A 23,135-nucleotide genomic window follows, 5' to 3' on the forward strand; every position below is an offset into this window, starting at 1 on the left:
GCGCAACTTGGGAGTCCTCCTGGATTCACGGCTGACATTGGATGACCATTTGTCGGCCGTGACCAGGGGGGCGTTCTATCAGGTTCGCCTGATTCACCAGTTGCGACCTTTTCTGGACCGGGACGCCTTGCGCACAGTCACTCATGCTCTCGTCACCTCCCGCCTGGACTATTGTAACGCTCTCTACATGGGGCTCCCTCTGAGGAGCACCCGGAGGCTTCAACTGGTCCAGAATGCGGCCGCGCGGGCGGTGTTGGGAGGGACTCGTCGCTCCCATGTAATACCGCTGCTGCGCGAGCTGCACTGGTTGCCAGTGGCCTTCCGGGTGCGCTTTAAGGTGTTAGTTACCACCTTTAAAGCGCTCCATGGCATCGGACCTGGTTATCTCCGAGACCACCTTCTGCCACAGATTCCCTCCCATAGACCGGTACGCTCCCACAGAGTGGGTCTCCTCAGGGTGCCGTCAGCCAAGCAATGTCGGCTGGCGACCCCCAGGGGGAGGGCCTTCTCTGTGGGTGCCCCCACCCTCTGGAACGAACTACCCCCCGAGATCCGGACGATTCCGGATCTCCTTACTTTCCCCCGCGCCCTCAAGACATGGCTTTTTCAGCAAGCGGGCCTGGCCTAGGGAGGATTTTAAATCGGGTCTATTTTAGGAGTAATTTTTAAATAGCACAACTTTAAATATTTGGTTTTAATTGGTTTTACTTTGGTGGGGTTATAACGTGTTTATGTTTTTTAATATGTTGTGAGCCGCCCTGAGTCCCGTTGGGAGAAGGGCGGGATATAAATCAAAATAAATAAATAAATAAATAAATATTATTATTATTTTCTTGAAAGGATCATTTGAGGCTGACAGACATGGGGAAAAAAACACTCATTTGGATTTCTGGAATGTTTATTGCTATCAAGGTCGTATACAGAATTTTGAAGGCCTCAAAAACAATTGTCTGGATTAACTGATATCTATTATGTTTTGGGTAAAATTTCTCTGAGTCCATTCCTTATGTTTCCCTTACCCTGGATTAAGGATTTTTTTGTTCCAATGGTCTAACTCCCTCTTATAATGGTCTTGCTCCAGCCTGCATGTTCCCAGGGATTGTTAGATATTCCATCACACACTCTTACGCTGTAATATGAGTTTTAAAAATATTTTTGTTGGGAGCTACCTAGAGCCACTAGGTGATATGTGCAGCTACATAAATTTTATAAAAAATAAATACCTTCCCTATAAGACTGACTTTCCCTCTCCACCGTGGAATGCACAGCAAAGGATGACCCCCCCCCTCCCAGCAGGCTATCAAAAGAGTTGAGCATTGGACATATCAATGGACATATGATCAATGGACGTATCAGGAAGGTGAAATCAAAGAAACTGGAATGTTTCTCTCCCTCCCTCCCTCTTCAGTGTCTGAATCAGAAAGCAGTTCAGAAGGATGAGACTTCTGTGGAAATCTCAGATGAAACTGGGGAACATGCTGGGGCTGTGTACATCCCGCTTATCATGATCTCACTGTCTCAGAATAACCCTTCCTGTGAATTAATATTCCAATCTATTCNTTGATCTACATTATCAGAATCTATTCACGGCTGAAAACTCTTCTGCCTCATAAAATGACTAGAAAAAAAGCTGAATTGTCAGCTAGATTTTATAGCTTTAAACAGTTTTCCTACGGTTATTATAGAACACCTATTATCAGAAGCAGTATAATAAGCAAATAATTGCTTATATAGCAATCAATAATTTCAACATATTAATCTATAGCAGGGGTCTTCAAACTTGGTCCTTTTATGACTTATGGACTTCAACTCCCAGAATTCCTCAGCCAGCATGCCTGTTTGAAGACCCCTGATCTATAGCATCTAGGTTAAGTTTGATATGAAGATTGACCATACTTTAACACTGAGGGACTCATTTAAATGTTATCTACTTAAACTACTTTTCAACAGTTAGGACTATCCTGGCAGAAATTAAGAATTAAATGATTACTAGTGGTGTTTGTAATCATAAAGTAAGAGATAACTTTGTTTATTGAATGACACATTTAATTTTCTCTAATTAAATTTTTAAACTTTTAAATTGATAATCTTACTATTACAAATGGAGCATCTTAGACAGATAATTTTAGTCAGTGGCTGTTCCCAAGTATGAATTTGAACACAGAAGCACAAAGCTGTATTTCAATTGTAACTAAAAAACATTGATCTTTTTTTAAAAAAGAAATCAATGCATATACTTATTACAGGAAAAAGTCCAAATAAATTTTCTCCTGCAACTAATACTGATCTGCCATTTTGATACACAGACTTGGTATGGAAGAGAAATGTAAGCAATCTATTTTGGTTTATTGCCTTTAAAGAATATCATGTGAAAACATAGACACACAAACCATTTTGGGCTTGAAATCTTACCTAGCTCAAATCTTACAATGATATGGACAAACAAGGCTGTATTTACTCAACACATGTCTGTACTTTTCACTCTTCACAAGTAGATTGCTTTGTGGGTTTTTTTTAGATATTCTCAGATAAACTCCCAAACTATTAAATCACATCCACATTGTGAGGAGTTGCACTTACCCTGCCTGAGTGGTTTGTAGTCTTGGACCTTTTTTTGAAGGACTAATTAGGTTTCCTAGTCGGGTGTATAATTTAAGTAATAAATAATTTTACATTTTCAATAAGCCAGCCTGCCTCAGCATTAAAAAATAAGTTGTTGATGGTGAATACCTTTAATGTTGTAGATGTGTCTCAGGGGGATATTTTGTACTTGCTGCTATTGGCATCTTTCTTATTTTAATGTAACCCCTGTAGTTTGGTTCACTGGGGTGTTCGGATGTGAGTTAGAAAGGGTACAAACACTCTGGATTTTGAGGACTATAGGGTTGTGTTCTTAACAATTCTAATACAACCACTGATGTACTTGAGATAACCTCATAAAGTATCCTTTCTGATCTGTTAATGGCTACAACATCAAGCCATTAAAAGCCCCATTGACCAAGGAACATGTAGACAGACAAACAATGGTTAGAGACTGGTATTAATCCCAGAGAGAGAAGTAACAGGATATGTATTCAATTGTGACAAAACTTTATCTGTGAGCACTGAGAACTGCCATTCTTTGTCAGTATGTTGGTATGACCTAGCCTGTCTGTTTCTCTGTATGTACAAACAGTATATCACAATGCTGCCTTTTTGTTGGAAATATCAAAGTACAAAGATTGTAAACCAAATTAATGTAATAAAAATTCCAGATGATTCCAGTGTCTAATGTGTGTGTGTATGTGTCACTTTTTAAATAAATGATGCAGACATGTATCTTTTGAAAATCAAGAGATGGGGAAATAATTTAAAAGGAAGACTTTCTTCCTGCACCTGGGGAGTGGGTAATGGACAAGTTAAACCTAATGTGTTATGAAGATCTGGGTGGAAAAATGCATTGAATTTTGCTTTCTGTTTGTATTTCCAGATCCTGGTTCGGTTAAACTTTCAAAATTATTCTTTTAAACAACAATAGTAATAATAGTCTATGTGGATCTGATACAAATGTTAATTGCAAAAAGACAATCTTATTTCTTAGATTTGCTATTTGTTTATTCAAAAATTCATGAAGAGTAAATCTGAGTTTCCTATGGCTATTTTTAGCTTATCTTTCTTGGATGAATGTGTTGAAAGTTGTCTTATCAACAATTTTGTTAGGCCTTCTCATTATTTAAGACACATTTAAACATTCATTGTTTAAACAGGTAATCTACACAAGAGTTACAGAAAATAAATTCCAATATATTCCATGATCAGAATTTGTTTCTGCTTATAGTCAGCTGCATCCAGGAAGTATTATGCAAGTAGGTTTTTACTTGTGCAAAAGGACCCTCTTCTTTCCTCTTTCTTCAACTTCCATGCATTACCAAATTCTACTTGGGGTGGGTAGGAGGGTTCAGGAACTGTCAAAGCACATTTCAAGACACAAGGGTAACAGTAGGAAGAAAAAAAACAACCATTCTACCAGGAGGATCAATTCTATGAATAGAAATGTTCTATTTGATTTATTCCATGTTAAATCCAAATTATATCAATAATAAGATACTGTATAACTTCAACTTATATCAATAATAAGATACTGTTAAAATTGTAATATTGTAATAATGTGATCTAATGTTCTGGATACCACACTTTCAAGTTTCAGAGAAACCGAATAAGCCCAGAGAAGGGTAACAGAAATGAGCTGAGGACTAAAAACTAAGTCTTATGAAGAGAAGTTTGAAGCAACTTTGTATGTTTAGCCTTGAGGCAAGACAATTGGCAAGGTAAGAGGAAATACCTGGAAGATCTATTTATCTCTTTTTGCAGAAGGTAGAACTGAATAATGGATTTAAATTAGAGGAGGATAGATTTTGAATGAATGTTAAAACAAACTTGCTAACAAAAGCTGTTGGACAGTAGAATCAATTACACAGAAAGGTGGTGGGCTTCCCTTATTGGATGTGTTCAGTTGGAAACTAGGTTATCATGGGTCTCAAATGCTTTAATTTGGAATCCTGAATTCTAGATGGTTCCTTATATAATTCTAAAATGTTCCATCATTATTACTTCCATCCTCATTTGTCATCCTCATTCAGCCATTTGTCTGAAATGGTATAGGGTTTCCTGCCTGACCAGGGGGTTGGACTAGATAACCTCCAAGGTTCCTTCCAACTTTATTATTATTACTATTATTACTATTATTACTATTATTATTATTATTATTATTATTATTATTATTATTTCTTGAAAGGATCATTTGAGGCTGACAGACTTGGGGGAAAAAACACTCATTTGGATTTCTGGAATGATGTTTATTGCTATCAAGGTCGTATACAGAATTTTGAAGGCCTCCAAAAGCAATTGTCTGGAGTAACGGATATCTATTATGTTTCAGGTAAAATTTTTCTGAGTCCATTCCTTATGTTTCCCTTACCCTGGATTAAGGATTTTTTTTGTTCCAATGGTCTAACTCCCTCTTATAATGGTCTTGCTCCAGCCTGCATGTTCCCAGGGATTGTTAGATATTCCATCACACACTCTTACGCTGTAATATGAGTTTTAAAAATATTTTTGTTGGGAGCTACCTAGAGCCACTAGGTGATATGTGCAGCTACATAAATTTTATAAAAAATAAATACCTTCCCTATAAGACTGACTTTCCCTCTCCACCATGGAATGCACAGCAAAGGATGACCCCCCTCCCAGCAGGCTATCAAAAGAGTTGAGCATTGGACATATCAATGGACATATGATCAATGGACATATCAGGAAAGTGAAATCAAAGAAACTGGAATGTTTCTCTCCCTCCCTCCCTCTTCAGTGTCTGAATCAGAAAGCAGTTCAGAAGGATGAGACTTCTGTGGAAATCTCAGATGAAACTGGGGAACATGCTGGGGCTGTGTACATCCCGCTTATCATGATCTCACTGTCTCAGAATAACCCTTCCTGTGAATTAATATTCCAATCTATTCTTCCTGCATTTAAAATCCAGAATACACTCTGCCTTGCATCCTTCTTTTCCATCCACAGAACAGAGAAAAAGGGCAACTTCTGAATATAAGAGACAGGGACGTGAAAGAGCAGTGAAATACCAGGCAAGTGCAAAGAAAAGGCTGCTAGGTTAATCTGAGCAGTCATTGGGAAGGGACCAATAATATCTGAGTCTGGTTTCTTGGATGGATGGGAGGAAGGCAACCTACAAATCTCTCTTTTGGCATCCTCTTCCCTACAAGAATCTGCTGCTGATTTATACACAGCCTGGGGCAAATCAAACTGCTTCCTTAAGAGGAGCTCTGCTCAGTGTGTCTTTTGAAGAAAATCAAAGGCTAGAGGAATTATAGGAGTTCTGGAGCACAAACAGTACAGGCAGTAATTCCAAGAGGGGAATGTACAGAGTTATATGTCAATCCCGCAAATAACAAGTCCGTCTGGTTTTACTGTTCATAGAGTGGACAGCAACATAAATCCATCCATCCCTCACATTTATATAGCTGCCCATCTCACAAGTGTGACTCTGGCCAGCTTATATAAATTTGAAGAATATTAATTGTATACTGCTCAGAGTTGCTCTGAGAGTGAGATTGCGGTGGATCTCTAAATGTGGTAAATAAATAATTTTTTCTAGCATAACAAGTCTTTTCCTTCTACCTATTCAGCACTAGATCTGTTCCAGCTGTATTCTGACTCATGTGAATGTCAAATATAAATGTCCAGTAATTGAAAGAGGTTACTTCAGAACCAAGATGTAAATTTATTTTCTCTGTTTTGGAAATTTATAAGTCTAACAAACTCTAAATGACTCTGAGATCCACCATCTTGTATGATGTGGCTGGAGCAAACCAGAAAGCTTAGCAGGGATAGCCATAACCTAAGCAGATAAACAAAAATTTAAATCTTCTTTCAGCTGAGGCCACCAGAAAACTCTGAAATAAAATACAACATCTAAAAAACTCCTTCACACCCTGCAGTCTTATTGTCATGGCAAAGTTGGAACACTTCTTTTGGAGAGGACAAGTAATATATAAACGACCACTATGAAAAAATTGTTCCCCTGCTACAGAAAAATGAGAAGAGCCTCTCTGTGTGTCATCCATCTGTTTGAAGCAGGCATTTGCACCTGTCAAATCTGTTAAAAGTTGAATTGGTTGCCTTTGAGATGAGAATGGAGGTTATGTGATTGAAAGGACTGAAAATCACATTGTGTTTAAAAGGTGTTCTCCGGATATGGGGAAAAAAAAAAGAATCTGCAGGTCTCCCTGTCTGTCATTTGTCTGACAATTACATGGTCCTGTAATTGTAGGTAAATCCAATCCAACAGTTTCACTGTTTTCATATCCCTAATATCTTGGAAGTGTCCCTTTGACATGGAGAGGGGGCAGGGAATTGTCAAGTTTCATGTTTGTGGCAAGAGAGAGCAGATGTGGAGTATCATTATTGTGTCAGTGAGAGAGAGCATCTGACCTTATTATGTGAGCTAGGAACATAAGTAATGTAGAGATTAAAATTGTGGCCATTTGATCTGACATTGGATGATATTCTGAACCTTATGCATGTGTTCCAAATTCCTGTGATTTGCCCACACCTGCTAGGAAACCTAAGACTCAGAAATCAATAAATAAATGTCTCTTTTATTGAAATGTTGCTTTAATTGCTGGCAATTCTTCATTGAAAAAAAAATCAAGTGGACTCAGCCAGGAGTCTAGAATGAAATGTGCAAGGCAACATATTCTCTCCTTCCTCTTCTGAAGCCTGAAGAACAGTGTCTAATGCAGATCTCAAGGTATCAGTTTGCACCATAAAGGGATGCTGGGATTCTTTTTTTGTTGTTGTTTCAGTTTTACAATTTTATTCAAAAGATTAAAATCCAACATCCCCCTCCTCCAATTGAACAGACATAAAATAAAACTAAACAAAAAACATTAAAAAAATTGGATTAAAAAAGGACAAACACACGTATTATTCTCCATAGCATAGTTGAACACTGAAAAATGTATTGCAACAATAATAGTTTCCCCACTTGCTGAGCAGGTCCAAAATTTATAAGTTTGTACATCTATTTGCAACCCAATTGAGTTGTCATACATTACATATGTGAAAGAAAAAATAGTTAGCAGGTTAAACAACAGCAAAATTAAAATTCAAAGCACTCTTTTAACACTCTGTTATTGTAATTTACTCTTAGAAAATCTACATGGTTTCTTATTTATTAGAAATCACTCTGATCATTCTTTCTGAGTCCAGGGTCAAATACCCTCATTGGGTTCTTAATGATAAAACCTTTCCTTAGGGTTTTTTTAATAATATTTTATTAATTTTCCAATTTTACATTTAAGTATTTAAAAAGCAACATGGTGGCTGGGTTAATCAATAGTCTTTCCTCCGCTGGTTTTGAGGGCTACCCTGGATCGAGCGGAAGGGCTGCCGCCCTCCCGCAATCAAGCGGGGCTTCCCTCCTTGCTTGTTGCTCCTATAGGGTGACTTTCGACTCTTTCCAGGGTCCCCCAGCAGAGCGAAACCAAATGTGGAAGACAGAGCTCACCTTCCAGCATCCATGGCGGCTGCAATGGCAAACCGGAAGTCTTTCCTTAGGTTTTTAATTGGGAACAATTGCATCTCATTTCCAAACTGCGTAAGTCTCCTTTGTAAATATCTCTGCAATATCCATTGTTGAATAATTCTTCTGACAACACAGCATTCTTCTTGCCAAGAAAGTCCAGTCCATCATGCATCATATCCATTATCCTGGAGTTTCTTATATGTGTAATCTTTTCAATCTTTTTTGGTGAACTAAATATTTTTTTCTTCACATCTGACAGTGAGAAATCAAATTCCAATTCCTCAAATGGCAAATAAGGTCCAATTGTTATTTCCTGCTTTTGGATATCATCTTGGGTTCCATTATAGAGCCATCAAATTTTTATATATATTTTGTAACAAAACCTGTAAGTTGGAGAGCATTCTTTTTTTCAGTTATCTCACAAAATAGTTTATGTCTTTTTGAAGGCATGTGAAACTCTTTTTCTTCTCTCTTCAAGGTCAAGAGAAGCAGATAAGTAACAGCTTCCACAGGGAAATCTTTCCCTGGGTTAAAGAAAGGGAAATTTCCCCATTAAAAATTAAGAGATAATTATCAAAGCTCTTTTTTAAAAATAAAAAAGTTGCAAAGAGCACAATTTATAATATAATTCTGTATAGATGTAGGTCCCATCCCAACTTCTTTACAGTTAAAAAATAATTTTGCATTTAATGGTAAACATTAAATGAAAAAGCAGAGAAAAAACTTGTAAAAGTCCAGCAAGGGGTCATAAAATAGGTCAGAAGTCAGCTAGTTATATATCAAGAGACTGTAAAGCATCAAAAGGTGCAATTAAAATCCAAGTGTTCTTAAGAAAAATGAGCAGCTGAAGGGAAAAAGTGTCAAGAGATCAGACCATCCAATCATTCCTTACAGAGAATTGCGGGCATCCAGCCCCCTCTTCTCTGCCTGTGCATGATCACCTGAAGGTCATCTTTGGTCCTTCCTAGTTTCCCCGTTCAAAAAATGGGGAGCAAAGCTACCAAATAACTAGCTGTGGTGGCAAAATCAGCTATTTGTTGGTAGGAGAAAAATAATCTCCTGTTTGTTCAACACACCATGTTGGGGGAAGGGCTAGGATGCTAGGATTGAGTTGATGAAGCAGAGACTGGAAGGAGAAGATGTTTCAAATCCTCAGAGGCAGCTTGTTGTTGACCAGAGACCACTTAAATTGGTGCTATTTTTTTTTCCCCAGGAGTTGAGCTGGTAAACTTTAGCACTTGACAAAATCAAGAATGAAGTGCCTGCAAAAATTGGAAAATCCCCCCAAAACACTGGATATATTTAATAATTTTAAGTGCCTGTCATGCAAGAATGGATTGAACCTTTGCAGAATCCATTTAACCTCTTTTCCTAGAAATCAAATAATCTAAACAGTGCAAGATTTGAAAGTTAAATACTTTTTCAACTTACCGTTCAACCTGTATTTGCAGAGATGCAATAACACATTTCTGACCTGAGTAGAATGCAGAAAAACAATTTCTGGGGAAAAAAAATCAAAACATCCAGAGATAATTACCATATATTTGTTCAGAATATTTAAGAATCTCTCATTCATTAATTTAAAAGAGACTGCTGGACAATGGACCACAGAGTACTACAGTGTATTGAAACTTGCCATTCAAATGTCAAAGGCTGTTAAGTGTTTGTGATCATTCTTTATCCAAATCAAATGGTAAGTTCCTCTCAAGTCAAATTGACTGAAAATACATGCCTTCTGACGATGGTTCAGATGTGGAAGAAGAAGCAGTGAGTAGTGATTTCTAATGGTCACAAATTGAGAAATCTATCATCGTGGACTAGTCTCAAGACTTATTTTTCTTTTCTATAAAAATAGCAATACAGATGCAGGAGATGATGGGGGAATGAGTCCTTTCTTCAGACTGTTCAGAAACTTCTTTAAAGCTGTTAACTCTTAAGTGGACAAGGGATTTTGTCATCTAACCGTGATCTGCCCTGCAAAAAGCAAGTTGATAGTGCAGTTACATACCTAATGAGAGGCGAACAGTAGCTAGCTTCTTCTTCCCCAAAAAAGAAAGGCTGTGAAGTCTCTCTGTCTTCCATGCCTCTGTTCTTCTAGCTTGCCATCAATCACCATCAATCACAACATTGAAATAATTCTTCTAAGCTTCTTGATGTGTCTTGTCATGTTAACTGATCATAGTAACCAGAAAGACCTTCCCAAAACTGGTTGATCAAGGCAAAATCATTCCAGAGCACACACATCCCTAGCACACAACTTATAAATCTCCCAGTTAGAAGTTCTGGGTAATCACCAAGGCTCTAAATTATTTAAAATCTTAATAGTTTTCTAGGATGGCATTGTCCCATCATCCTATCTGGCCTCTCTTTCAAAAGGCTAAGAATGTATCCCACTTTGGCCTGATCTGTAAAAAAAACTCTGTTGATCTGCTGTGAAAAAAAATGTATTCATTACTGAATACTGAAGCTTAGGAATGTATCCTTGAACCCCCTGAACTTCCCTGGCAGACAGCCAGGGCAATGAAATATCACCAGCAGGAAAGCAACCTGTGGGATTGCTCCAGGCTGAGGTAAATGTTGATCCAAATGCTGTGGTCTCTGCATCATAACAGAGCACAAGCAGATGATCTCTGTATGTAATGATGCTTCCACAACTTGCTCTGCTGGCCAGTGGTGTAGCGTGGGGGGTGCAGGGGGGGCCGGCCGCACCGGGCGCAACATCTGGGGGGGCGCGCTCGCACTCGCAGCTCTCTGCCCCTGCCTGGCTCACTCACTCTCTCTGCAGTGCTGGCTGTGCGAATCCGATCCGAGCCGCCGGGTCGCCGCCCACTGTGGAGGGGGGGGGGTGGCTGTGCGAATCCGATCCGAGCCGCCGGGTCGCCGCCCACTGTGGAGGGGGGGTGTGGCTGTGCGAATCCGATCCGAGCCGCCGGGTCGCCGCCCACTGTGGAGGGGGAGGCGCAAATTACTTGCCTTGCCCCGGGTGCTGACAACCCACGCTACGCCACTGCTGCTGGCAGTGAGGTACCTCAAGATTTGTAGCCATGGTTTAGATCCAGAATGTCTGATCTGATGCCTCTCTGATGAGCGAGTATGAAAGCTTTCCAGACTGAATCAAGTTCTTCAAGGCTGGGAAATCCAAAAACCAAGAATCACTTGGATTGCTAGAATGAATTTTATTGCTAGCGGACCAAATATAACAGATACTTGAAAGCCAATCAAAGCAATTCTCTAAATTCACTTTTACCTAGTTGGTGTAAGGAACGGTATTTATATTCTCTCCCTCAATCCCCGCCCCTAACTCTCTCCTCCAATGATTCGTTCTTTCCTCTCTGTTTCCAAGTCTGTTAGTCATTCCATGATGTTTCAGTAATTAAAGTTTTCCCAAATTCATGGTTCTTTGAAGGATCCAGAGTTTCCTTTGAAAGGCAGCATCCACACCCTCTCATTGAATGGCTGATAGTGGACACCAATGATATTATTGCTTTTATTAATTCCTTCACATTTTAACCTAGATGTACTTTACAATATTTCCAAAGTTATTTACTCAGATTTCTGAATAAATATGCTTTACTTACCTGGAACTAAGGAGAAATTTCCTGACAGTGAGAGCAATTAACCAATGGAACAGCTTACTTCAAGCAGCTATAGGTGCTCATTGCTGAAAGTTATCAAGAAAGTATTGGACATTCCATGTGCCCAGGATGATATAAGGAATCCTGCCTTGGATAAGGGGGGTTGGACTAGAAGCCCTCTAAGGTCCTTTCCAGCCCTATGATTCTATGTTCTATCTTTTGAACAAACTATCTGTTGTGTCCTGAGCCTGCAACAGCTGATAGCAGGCTCAGAATTGTTGCAAATGGTCCTGGGCAATCCCAAAAGCTGCCCGGGACCAGACAGAGTGGCGCCAGCCTTGTGCGCATGCGCAAGGCGCGAAAAGGGTAAATTCCCATTGGTTCACACTGTCCGGGTTTCAGGCACTATAAAAGGCCTGCGTGCCTTTTGCTGCTTGCTTGGTTGTAGGAGTGTGTAATAAAGAGTTTGTTGTTTTCACCATGCGTCTGCCTCAATTGCTAGCGAACCGAAAACACTACACTATCTGCTTTAGTTGTTATATTTTAATCATGGGAGTCATTACAGCAGTGTGTTGTTCCTTTTAAATCCAAAGGTGTCTGTAGGATCTGATATTTTGTCAAAATGACCAAAGCAGTATCATATTGCAATAATGAAAGTCCTTTTCATTCATGTGACTTCACAATACGTACAAAAGATTCAGAGCTTCTGTTACAATAGCACGTTTTCAATATTTGACCCCATAGATGAAGATGATTCACTATTCCCCCTTTCTCTACTTGGAATATTAAATGCACCTTGTTAATTTTGCGTTTTGAGAAACAAAGGCCACAACTGTATAAGTCAGTGTTGTAATTTTTGATTGCTTTCTTTCATGGACTGCAGTACAGTAACATAATCTTCCAGTATACATTTGTATCTGTATCACCTTTAGGATTTTCATTTAGGAACTCCAAAAAAAATCAGTCTAAAGCTCTCCTAATAATTTTTGTCACACTTCAGCCAAACATATTTTTACTGGTTCTTTTGAAGTATGACCTATTTAATGCTAGCAGTCCATTATTTAAACATGATAATCCCCGACACCAATTTTTCTCTTCAACATTATTTCTGCAGCTAGTTATTCACCTGAAATACTCTTCTTTGCTTTCTGCTCTGCTTCCCTGAACTGCAAGGGTGGACTAAAATATTGCCTGAGCCTCAGGATCTTGAACTTCCAAGATGTCAAATTGCATCAGAATACAGTTGTAGCTATTCTTTATGTGACATTTCTCTCCATTGGATTAACAAGATAATTATTCATCAATTTCATAAGCCTTAGGAAATTTTATCACATCCATAGTGTTTATGCTTGGCATACAGCATCTTCTGTAAGCTGATAGATCCAATTGCGGTGTATTTCAGTTCCACTTGGTAATGTATCAGTAACTCCCACAGTTATCTCCTTGTAGCTGTATTCCCTCTGCTCTTCAGCCTGTCTCCTGTTTCAGTGTCTCTTTTTTCTTTTACTGAAGGCTCAAGATTGGTTTCTTCTGTGAGGATCTGAAAACTGTTTTTGTGCTCCAGTAATGTAGAATATCTTCTACTTCTCATACTTCTGGCAGCCATTGTAATCTACTGGCCTTGCTCTTTTGTCTGATTATCTCCCTTTTGTCAGTTTCTGGAGTAGTCCCTTCTTTTTCTGATCTGGTACTTTATTGTATCTCAATAGCTGAAATTGACTATTTGCTGCTCCAATTCTTATTTAAACCGCTAAAAGGTTGTACTGGCTACAGATATGTGCTAAAATGTTTTCAGGCAGTGATTAAGAAGTATATCATCATGTGTACAATGATGCTATATTTTTTCTATCCTGCTCTATGGAGTAGAGCAGTGATGGCGAACCTTTTAGAGCCCGAGTGTCCAAACTGCAACCCAAAACCCACTTATGCATCGTCGGGTGCCGGGTGGGTGTGGCGCATTGGCTGGGTGTGGCCCATTGGCTGGGTGTGGCCAATTTGGGGTGTGTGGCCCATTGGGTGGGCATAGCTGCGGTGGTAACGGCAGACTGGGTGGGACTAAAAAGTTCAATCAATCAATTCCAACGTTGCAAGATCTTTTTTTTCCCGTGAGAAGTTGAAATTGACTGAATGATTGAACCTTTTTTTTGTACACGGCGGCGGAGGCCTAAAACGAAAAGGTTTTATAAAACCCAGCTGAAGGCCTAGGACTGGGGCAACGGTGCCCGTGCCCACAGAGAGAGCTCTGAGTGCTGCCTCTGGCACCTGTGCCATAGGTTTGCCACCACTGGAGTAGAGAGTTGGTCTCTGACAGAAGGTCACCTGAAGAGACTAGAAGCATTTGAAATGTGGATTTACAGGAGGCTGTTACGTATAAGCTGGGTTGACAAGATCAGAAATGAGGAGGTGATAAGCCGCCTGGGAAAGCCAAGGGAAATCATTAAAACAATTAAAAAATGAAAATTAAAATATTTCGGACATGTGATGTGACACCCAGAAAAATATGGCATACTCCATTTAATCCTCCACGGAAAGATTGAAGGCAAACGAGGTCCAGGCAGAAGAAGAACATCATGGCTTCAAAATCTAAGGGACTGGTTTGGACAAAACTCAGCAGCACTTTTTCGTGTGGCTGCTGATAAAAACAGGATCGCCAACATGATCGCCAACGTCTGATAACGGATATGGCAGAAGAAGAAGAAGAAGAAGAAGAAGAAGAAGAAGAAGAAGAAGAAGAAGAAGAAGAAGAAGAAGAAGAAGAAGAAGAAGAAGAAGAAGAAGAAGAAGAAGAAGAAGAAGAAGAAGAAGAAGAAGAAGAAGAAGAAGAAGAAGAAGAAGAAGAAGAAGAAGAAGAAGAAGAAGAAGAAGAAGAAGAAGAAGAAGACATGTCTCTGCCCAAGTTTAATTGAGTAAAAATAGAAATTTGTTGTCACTAGCTAAAGCTGATACATGTTTGTATATTATGTAATTCTGTAATTCAAGGTCACTTGTAGGATTAAATTTTAGGCTGTACATAGACTGATACAGAACTAGAAAGTTCAGAGGCAGATATTCAAGTACATAGTTTTTGATAAGATAGTTTTATTATAGATACTAATAAATATTACTATCAAGTAAACCAACTCCATGACTCACACCAATAATGTCACATCTAGTACAGTCAAGATTCAAATCTTATGCCGCTTCTTCCTACTTATGTGTCAGAATAGTTGGCTGAGGGCCATGTACTGTATTTATAACAGACCAATTTAGATTTAGGCCCTTAGCTTCTGATCTTGCAATTTCTAATTCTCACATTAAGCATCGTTCATTGTGGCTCAAATTGAAACTTTCCTTGCATTAATGCTGATATTTATTAAGACTGAAAGGAGACTGAAAATAGTAGAATAGCACCTGGACTGAGCCTTGTGCTATCAATTCCTTAGAAGGTGATGTGGTTTAAAATAAAGCCTAGGAAAAGCTGAATCTTTTAACTTATTTTTTAAAATCTACCTTACTGCTTACTTTATCATGTTCTAATTTAGTAGAAAATATTTTGAATAAAAAGGATAGAAGAGAAATAATGGAGTAAAAGCGAGATAGGAAGTAAATGAAGAACAGGAAAACAGTTAAGTTCTATCAAATCTGTTTTTTAAATAAAATCCAATAATTGATAAGAAGTATTAGACCTGGAATTCTTTCTTATTGTTTAACAATAATAGTTGTTACATATTTAGTGTATAAAGTTCGGTTTCCAGAAAGGCAAGCTAAACTATTTAAAATGAATGGTTAAATTAGAAATAATATTCCCTCTGTGCTTTATACATTATGAATAATTTACCATTTAAAATTGACCAAAGAAAAATAACAGAGGAATAAAAAAACAAAGAAGCAAATCTAAACAGGGATGCAGCATATGGTTATTTCAGTTACATGCTTGGCATAGTTACAGATTTAATTATCCAAGAGCATGAATCCAAGAGAGGTGCAAAAATTTCACCAAACTAGTAGAAGAATATGGAGTTACATCCATTCAATCATAAGCTGAGAACAAATAGCTTTGACTACAACGATTACCTAAAAACAGATGCTTAAACAAATGTTAAGTGAAGAGGCAACGTTAAAACTATACTACGCAGGCTGTTTTTCCTCAGTAGTTTGTGGTCCATGTTATGTGGTGGAATGGTGCAGGTTTCTGAGACGAGCTAATTCCTGATTGGCCTTTATAGTCTGATTAATAAGATATTCACTCTCTTGTCCCACCTCTGCCAGTCTGAGGTCAAATTCCACTACTGTCTTGTTATCAGACATGCCTTCCAACAATTGCTTCCCTCCATCCTGAAATCAATAAAGAGACTTAAGATGAAGACCAAATAGGCTTTCACAACCTAAATATTACTTTAAAATGTACAAAAGTAGCCTGAAGAACATTTTTCTTGAAATTCCTTTCGAGATATTGCAAAATGTGCACATATTTTCCCCCAATCCATAACTCATTTTCACCAAATGCCTCTAAGGTGTTTTTATAACTGAACACTTTTCCTGGTATGTCATGCTGAAAAAAAATGGGCTGGCTTCATTCTAGCTCATTTCCAGTGTTTCTCTGAACTTTCAGGGCACTTAAATTCTTTCCCAAAACCTAGACTGAAATTATGCCCTTCCTCTGGGATGATTGGGCTTTCAACTTTGTTGTGTGGAGAATCAGAGCAGCCTAGAATATTTCTCAGGGCAGACTCAGCTGCAATGAATAGCAGTAGTTTTTAAGCTCAAGAAGAACAGAGTAAAGGATAGTTTGGTTGTTTTTTATTCTGAGTTACTGTGATCCCAAATCTGTCCATGATGCTGCACTTTTGCTAACCTTCTGCAATTTAAAGATAACTGCTCACATAATGGATTATGGATTATGCTCTCAGTTGTGAAGATGCAATGACAGTGAAATATTCCTATTGCTTCATTATGTTGTCAGGAGATAATAAAGGATTTACTTAGAAAATACTAGGTGGATGTGGTAGGCAATTCTTCAAAGCGTTGACATGCAAGAAGAGTAAGAAAATCCATTAACTCCTTTAATGCTGATGCACCTATGCAGGTCTATTAAGAACAATATTGGCATAATGAGAATTATCAAATGACACCATGACACATGTGCTACTAGATAGATTTTAAAGGCAGTGACAAAGTAGTCAGGAATAATATTGAAACTGAGGAATGAAATCAAGCTGGTGATCCTTTGACATGAGCTAACGTGTCTTCATTAGTTCCCTGTTCTGAATTCTATACTTTTTAAAATAAAGAAATTAATCACAAAGTTAGATTAATGATTACATATAATAGTCATCTGGAAATTGAGAATACCTCTCTTTTGTATTTATATTTGTATTTTTACATTAAATCTTTTCAGCTATCAAAAGATGTATTGTCATTTCTTGAAAACTTATTTAACTGCATAACCATAAAGAAGGTTTCTTATTGATATTTTAGTTGTATTCTGAAATTATATTAATGTTATAATGAATGTGAGCATTACGTATTTGGTATATAAGCTACTTTGATGCTGATAGTCTAAATACTGGTTTGCCTGCCAAAATAGGGAAGAGACATTTACTGAGACTCAAGCAATGTCTGAAATCCAAGGCAAGCAACAAAATGCTTCTATTGAAAAGCCAAGCTTGGCAAATGCCCGTAACTTAACGTTACAATGAAAACATTATGGAAATAAGGAAGTTACATCTTTTAATCTAAGTAAAATGGTGTCTAATGCTGAATTGCAAGCTATGTATTTACAGAAGTAAACCAGACTGATTTGTTCACTAATTTGATTCCTGCAACAAAGGTAACTTCTGCAGTACTATAAGTTTAGCTGATAAGCCTGAAACTACCCAGGTCAACACTTTTTTCTTATCATTTCTGGTTCTCACAGATTCCTTGGAAAAGTCCCCGCAGTTTTCTTGGCAAGGTTTTTCAGAAGTGGTCCTCCTTTCTAGGACCGAGAGAAAGTGACCAGCCCAAAGTCACCCCATTGGCATTGTGCCCAGGTTGGGAGTAGAATCAGGTCACCTGGTTTTCAGCCTAATGCCTTCACTATTACACCAAACTTGCTCTCTAGTTCAGCATTTAATCTGCCACAGAATGATAAAAAATGAGATATTTGACTACATCTGAAGTGAAAGAATATATTGTATTATAATATTTCAATCTGCAGATACAATTGCAAATTGAACTTTCTAAAAACAAAAGCCAACTCTAGATCAAAAAGACTCCTCCTCGTTGTGTTACAGTTTACCCAGTTCTTAAATGAGAGCATTAATGCTGGTTCACCCAGCTTCTCCTTACATTGCTGGTTGACCAGTTATCTGCTCTGCTTCCTACACAAGTGTTATAGGAAGTGGCTTCCAGCACAGAGGCATTTTCTGCTTTTCTACCTACAGTACTTTGGGCTTGAGGCACCTTAGCAAATAACTGCCTAATGTAGAAAGGGATGTTTTAGAGATTCTTGCCAAGAAATATTCAAGGGACTCCAGCAAAAAAAAAAAAAGTATGTTTCTTTCTTCTTTATCAGCATAAACTTCATCAGTATTCTTATTTGTCAGGGTTTTCAACTGCAATTTTTTTTAAAAAAATAGCCAAAAATTGAGAAGGTAAAATTTTATCAGTTGGCCTTGCTTTCTACAAGAAGAAAAGTCAACTGCTTTCTGCTAAGAACTTGTCTCTGTGATGCCTTTTATGTCTAGGAATTCTCCTGAATGTGTAGACCAGACCAATTTTCTTCCCAACCAATGTCCCAGCTTTATCCTTCATATCTAATTTCCTGACAAGATTGTAAGACAATACTTCCAAAAATCTAAGCACTGTGTAAGAAACATATACTCCCATTTCAGAAAGGTTACCTACTAGTCCAATGTGGTTGCAGGAGAGGTTGATATGAGACAAAGTAGTGTTCTGAGCCAAGACTTGAGAGAAAAGGGTGGCTGTTGGTTCTGACAATTCATTGCCACCCAAGTGAAGAGTGGTCAGTGTGCTGTTAAGCAGCAGAGCATGGCAAATGGCTTGGCCTCCTTCATCCTCAATGCAGTTGAGGCGGAAATTGAGTGACATCAAAATAGAATTCTTGGACAGTGCATGAGCTATAGCTTGGGCTCCTTGTGCCCGAATCCTGTTATCACAGATGTTAAGGGTTACCATCTTACTGCGGTTAATTAGCTTGCCAATAGCTCGTGCTCCTCTGTCTGCAATCAAATTGTGGGATAAGTTTAATTCTACCAGTGAAGGGTGGTCTAATAGGTGTTGGATCAGTATCCTGGATTTGTCATCATCCACTTTGCTCCGGGTCAGCTTGAACACCTGCACAAACACAATAAGGTCACATGCATTTATAAAGATGTTAACATATTTCCAATAAGACACTTTTTTCACTCTAGGTGCCTAAAACAAGGTGGGCAGGGTGCTTGGTGGCTAAGGGCAAAACGTTAAGATTTTTGGAACAGTTGAGGACCAGGCCAAGTACAGGGGTGAACAGGGGTGAATTGGGAGGAGAAGAGAATGGATTCCCCCCCCCCCCCATGATATGCTTATTTATGAAGTGGCAAAACTGGTGAGAAACCGTGGAATAAATGTTAAAGAATTATGGTTCAAGGGATGGTCTCTGGGCCTCAAAATGAGGATTTGAATCATACAGAGTTTTGAGTCTGATGGAGTCTATCCTGCCCTAGAAAATTATTTGTTTCTATTTCATTCCCTTAGCTACGTTTTACGGGAGGAGGGAAATAACATTATCAGTTGTGCAGCAGCATCAGAACAGCAGGGTTTATATTGGCATTTAAATAACCAATAAAACAGTAAGTGTGATTGTGCCTTAGATACTCAAACAATTGGCATCCACATAATATTACTTGAATGCTTCTGGCATGTAGGCAGTTATGTAATTTCCTTTGCCTGTACTTCTTCAGATAATTTCTATTGAAGGATTTTTTCCCTCTTACCTCTAAACAAAGCTGTGATTAAAATGATAGTGACCCATCAGAGCAAAATAATGATTAGATAAAATACAATTCTTTTGGGGTGTTATAAATCAAAGCATAGTGTCTATAACTGCTTATGATAGTTTGGGGATGTAGAACTGGAAAATTTTGCAACCCATTCCATTTTAGTTTTGCAAGAATATCAATTTTGCCTTTGCCTATCCACACCTCTTATTTTCTTTCTCTTCTAATGTAGATGTCTATAATATAAATAGGTTTTTTGAGGAAAAGTAACTAAAAAGGTTTCTACAGACCACACATACTTAGAGCCAAGCCTTAGAAGAAGCCTTTAAGATCAGTGTTTGAATTTATCATTTTCTTGTGGTTTTAATTTTTTATTCAAAAGTTGTATTGGTCCATAAATTGGGTTGAGGTGGCATTCTAATGGAAGAAAAGTTTTAAACTTTCTTTTCTGCAATTTAATCTAGATTTTATTTGGGAATATTTATGATAACACAAGTAAAGTAAACAGTAGAAGTTGCCCTGTACCAGCCCTGAGCAACCCTGAGGCAATTTTAGGAATCCTAAGTTTTCATCTTAAAGGTAAAAGGAGTCTGTGCAGATATTATTCCGCTAGTTGTTACCAACTATAGGGGGCGGTGCTCATCTCTGTTTCAAGGACCATCGAGTCAGCACTGTCTGAAGATGTTTCTGTGGTCATGTGACTAGCATGACATCACAGAGCGCTGTTACCTTCCCACCGAAGTGGTACTTATTTATGTACTTGCATTTGCATGCTTTTGAATTGCTAGGTTGGCAGGAGCTGGGGCTAGGTCTGGAACACACCCCATCGCACGATGCTCAGGTCTCAAACCAGCCGACAAGCTTTCCAGCCGATAAGCCCAGCATCTTAACCACTGAGCCATCGCACCGTCCTAGGTTTTTATCTTATCTTACTTTTATTTGGAAGTAAATACCATTGGCAACTGTATGATGTAAATGCCATGAATTCATCATAGCAGAATCAAAAGGTCCAGATCCTTCTCTCATAATCCTTAACAGATTGGGACACGTGTAAAGAAATTTAAAGCTGACCTTGAGAAAGATATAAAAGATCTGTTAACAGGTGAAGGAAGGAAGGAGCTATTAGGGAGAGACTTGGATATCCAGAGATTAAAACAAACAAAAAATAAACTCAAAATAAACTTGTCTTGAATTTGCTTAATGTAAGAAGGACTGAAGATAAATTTAGGAGAAGCTTTCAAGATCAATGTCAACCCTTTGAGGTAAAATGCTCAAGAAATAGACACTGCAGATAGTCTAAGAATACTACTATACTGTTGCAGGGCAGACTTTCTTAACATTTTTACCCTGGAGGAACCCTCAAAATAATTGTCCATCTTGGGAAGCCAATGCATAAAAATCACACACACACACACACACAAAAAAAAAATATAAGAACTTCACAAACAAATTACTTCTAATCTATACAATCCACATTTTACAACATTTAAAACTGCAAAAGGACAGGCTGGCACCTAAATCACAATGTATAAAAATTCCCACCTGTATGAATGCTTGCACAGCACGTGAAGTTCAAAAAAAATTTTTTTTTTTAAAAAAAATCATAATTTCTTGTGGAACCCCAGCAACCTCTTACAGAACTATGGAAGCCCTATTGAGAAAGCCTGAGAAAGGTGCATAACAGCAGACTTTTGAAAATCTAACTTTTTCTCTGCTCCCCTCCCTCCCATACTAAACAGAATGAAGTGAGATTATTCTGAGTTTTTCTCTCATGCTTGCTGTATAATTGCTCCTCCAACTGCCTCTTTAATGGCCTGTTTCTTCCTTCCCCCTTTTAATGGTTCTTTCATAAGTTTCCCAACTTCAGCACTAAATTCCTTTATACCATGGAAGAACTGTGTCAGACCATGATTCGGGCTAGTTTACGATTTTGAGGAATTCTCATTTGATGTTTAAGATTACAGAAGACTATAATACTGTATTTAAAAAATTACTTTTAGAGTTGGGCATTTCTTAATAGCACTGGCCAGTGAGCAACAATCTCGATAAGTGAATTCAAAAAGATTCCATTCAAAATTCATGCCGCAGTCTTTAACACCATATGACAGATGAAGCTCCTCAAGATGAGGGAGTGTAGGAACAAGCAGGCTCAAATCAAAATGGTCCATAGAAGGTTCATCTAGTCCAGCATCACTTTCAGTATCAGAGACATCTTCGTCTTCCTTCTTTTGATCCAGCTTCACTGGTGGAAGGAACTGGTCAATCTCTAGTTTTTTCACGTATTCCTTGCAGAGTGGAATGAGATCCAGAACTTCGTTGGGACTCGTAGTATCTGGAATGTAAAACTTCAAAATGTTTTCCAAATGACGTTCAAAAAACATCCGCTTCCAACTGTTTCCATAGGCAGATACATCACAAACCGTCCATCTTCCAGTACAGCACCGTTTCCAGTAGCCTTCATCACTGATCAAATTTGCAGTCACAGTAAGGGGTAGGCTTGTGGAAATCTTTTCTAGCACTTTCTTTTGGTGATCATGAAGTAGCCTTTCCAAGATAGGATTCTCTGGTTGGAAAGAAATTGGGATTACAAGGGATTATAGAGAGCTATTCACCAATTTATCTATACATCACTTAGAGTAGGTATATATGCTGTTTTAATATGTCTTCCATAAAAAAAAATCTTCCCAGTTTGGTGAGTATGATGAGAACATTATTAAGAATATTTAGTTGTCTTCACAAAACTGCCATTCTCGGGCAGAGGGAATAATTTAAATCAGTTTCTGACTACCTTTAGAGTTCATATACTGTGCTACAGCAGAGATGGCAATTATTCAAATTAGGCAAAATTATGAATTAAATGACTTGACCAGCAATGTTAGCGGAAATCTAGTCTGTGGTACAACTGTTTTAACAGATTTTTAAAAGTCATCCCATTTAATTTCCTTTTTCCTCAGGTGACCCTCAATAACAGATATTTCCAAACTGTATTAAATGATATTTCTTCAGCAAGCAAGTTTATATAGGAAAGCTGTGTGACTTACTTTCAAAATTGTTGATTATGTGCTGGATGCAGAGCTCTGTGAGCTGTGGAACTATGGCTAGATTCCATTCAGGATCTTCAGCAATAAGCCGTCGCATTCGTCGGGGATTAGCGGCAGGATTTCTTACTGTTACATGACTTGGAGGAGGAACTGCACTGACCTCTGTAGGTACATTTTCCTGCATCCTGCTGTGCTGCTGTAATTAGAATGGAAGAAAGTTTGGTGCAAACTGAATAGTCACTAAAGTTCTACAGCTACCACTCATTGAAGAAATATTTACAAAAAGAACCAAAAATCAAAATTTTATCTAGTACTAATAAAATATTTGGTGCAAATCACAAAAAAAGGAAGTTGGGGAAATCCTTTATAGCTGCATTTATTTAAACCTTTAGTATGGTACAGGCAATAATTAGCTCCATCGATGCAGGCATTGATACTGCAAGTGTGTGTGTGTGTGTGTGTGTGTGTGTGTGTGTGTGTG

General features: G+C 38.3%; 1 protein-coding gene across 1 annotated transcript in view; it reads right to left on the minus strand.

Moving 5' to 3' along the window:
• Window positions 1-14,736: 14,736 nt before the first annotated feature.
• Window positions 14,737-23,135, minus strand: part of TCTE1 (t-complex-associated-testis-expressed 1) — a 15,388-nt gene continuing 6,989 nt past the window's right edge. Inside the window, exons 2-5 of the mRNA XM_015825312.1 lie at window positions 22,655-22,850; window positions 21,608-22,176; window positions 18,523-18,972; window positions 14,737-15,969 (exon numbers count right to left, since the gene is read on the minus strand). Coding sequence (XP_015680798.1) covers window positions 15,802-15,969; window positions 18,523-18,972; window positions 21,608-22,176; window positions 22,655-22,838 — 1,371 coding nt within the window. The 5' untranslated portion in view covers window positions 22,839-22,850 and the 3' untranslated portion in view covers window positions 14,737-15,801. The remainder of the gene's footprint in view (window positions 15,970-18,522; window positions 18,973-21,607; window positions 22,177-22,654; window positions 22,851-23,135) is intronic.

This window comes from Protobothrops mucrosquamatus, unplaced genomic scaffold (genome assembly GCF_001527695.2).
Source record: "Protobothrops mucrosquamatus isolate PMUCROS unplaced genomic scaffold, P.Mucros_1.0 scaffold2590, whole genome shotgun sequence".
NCBI classification, from domain to species: Eukaryota; Metazoa; Chordata; class Lepidosauria; order Squamata; family Viperidae; genus Protobothrops; species Protobothrops mucrosquamatus.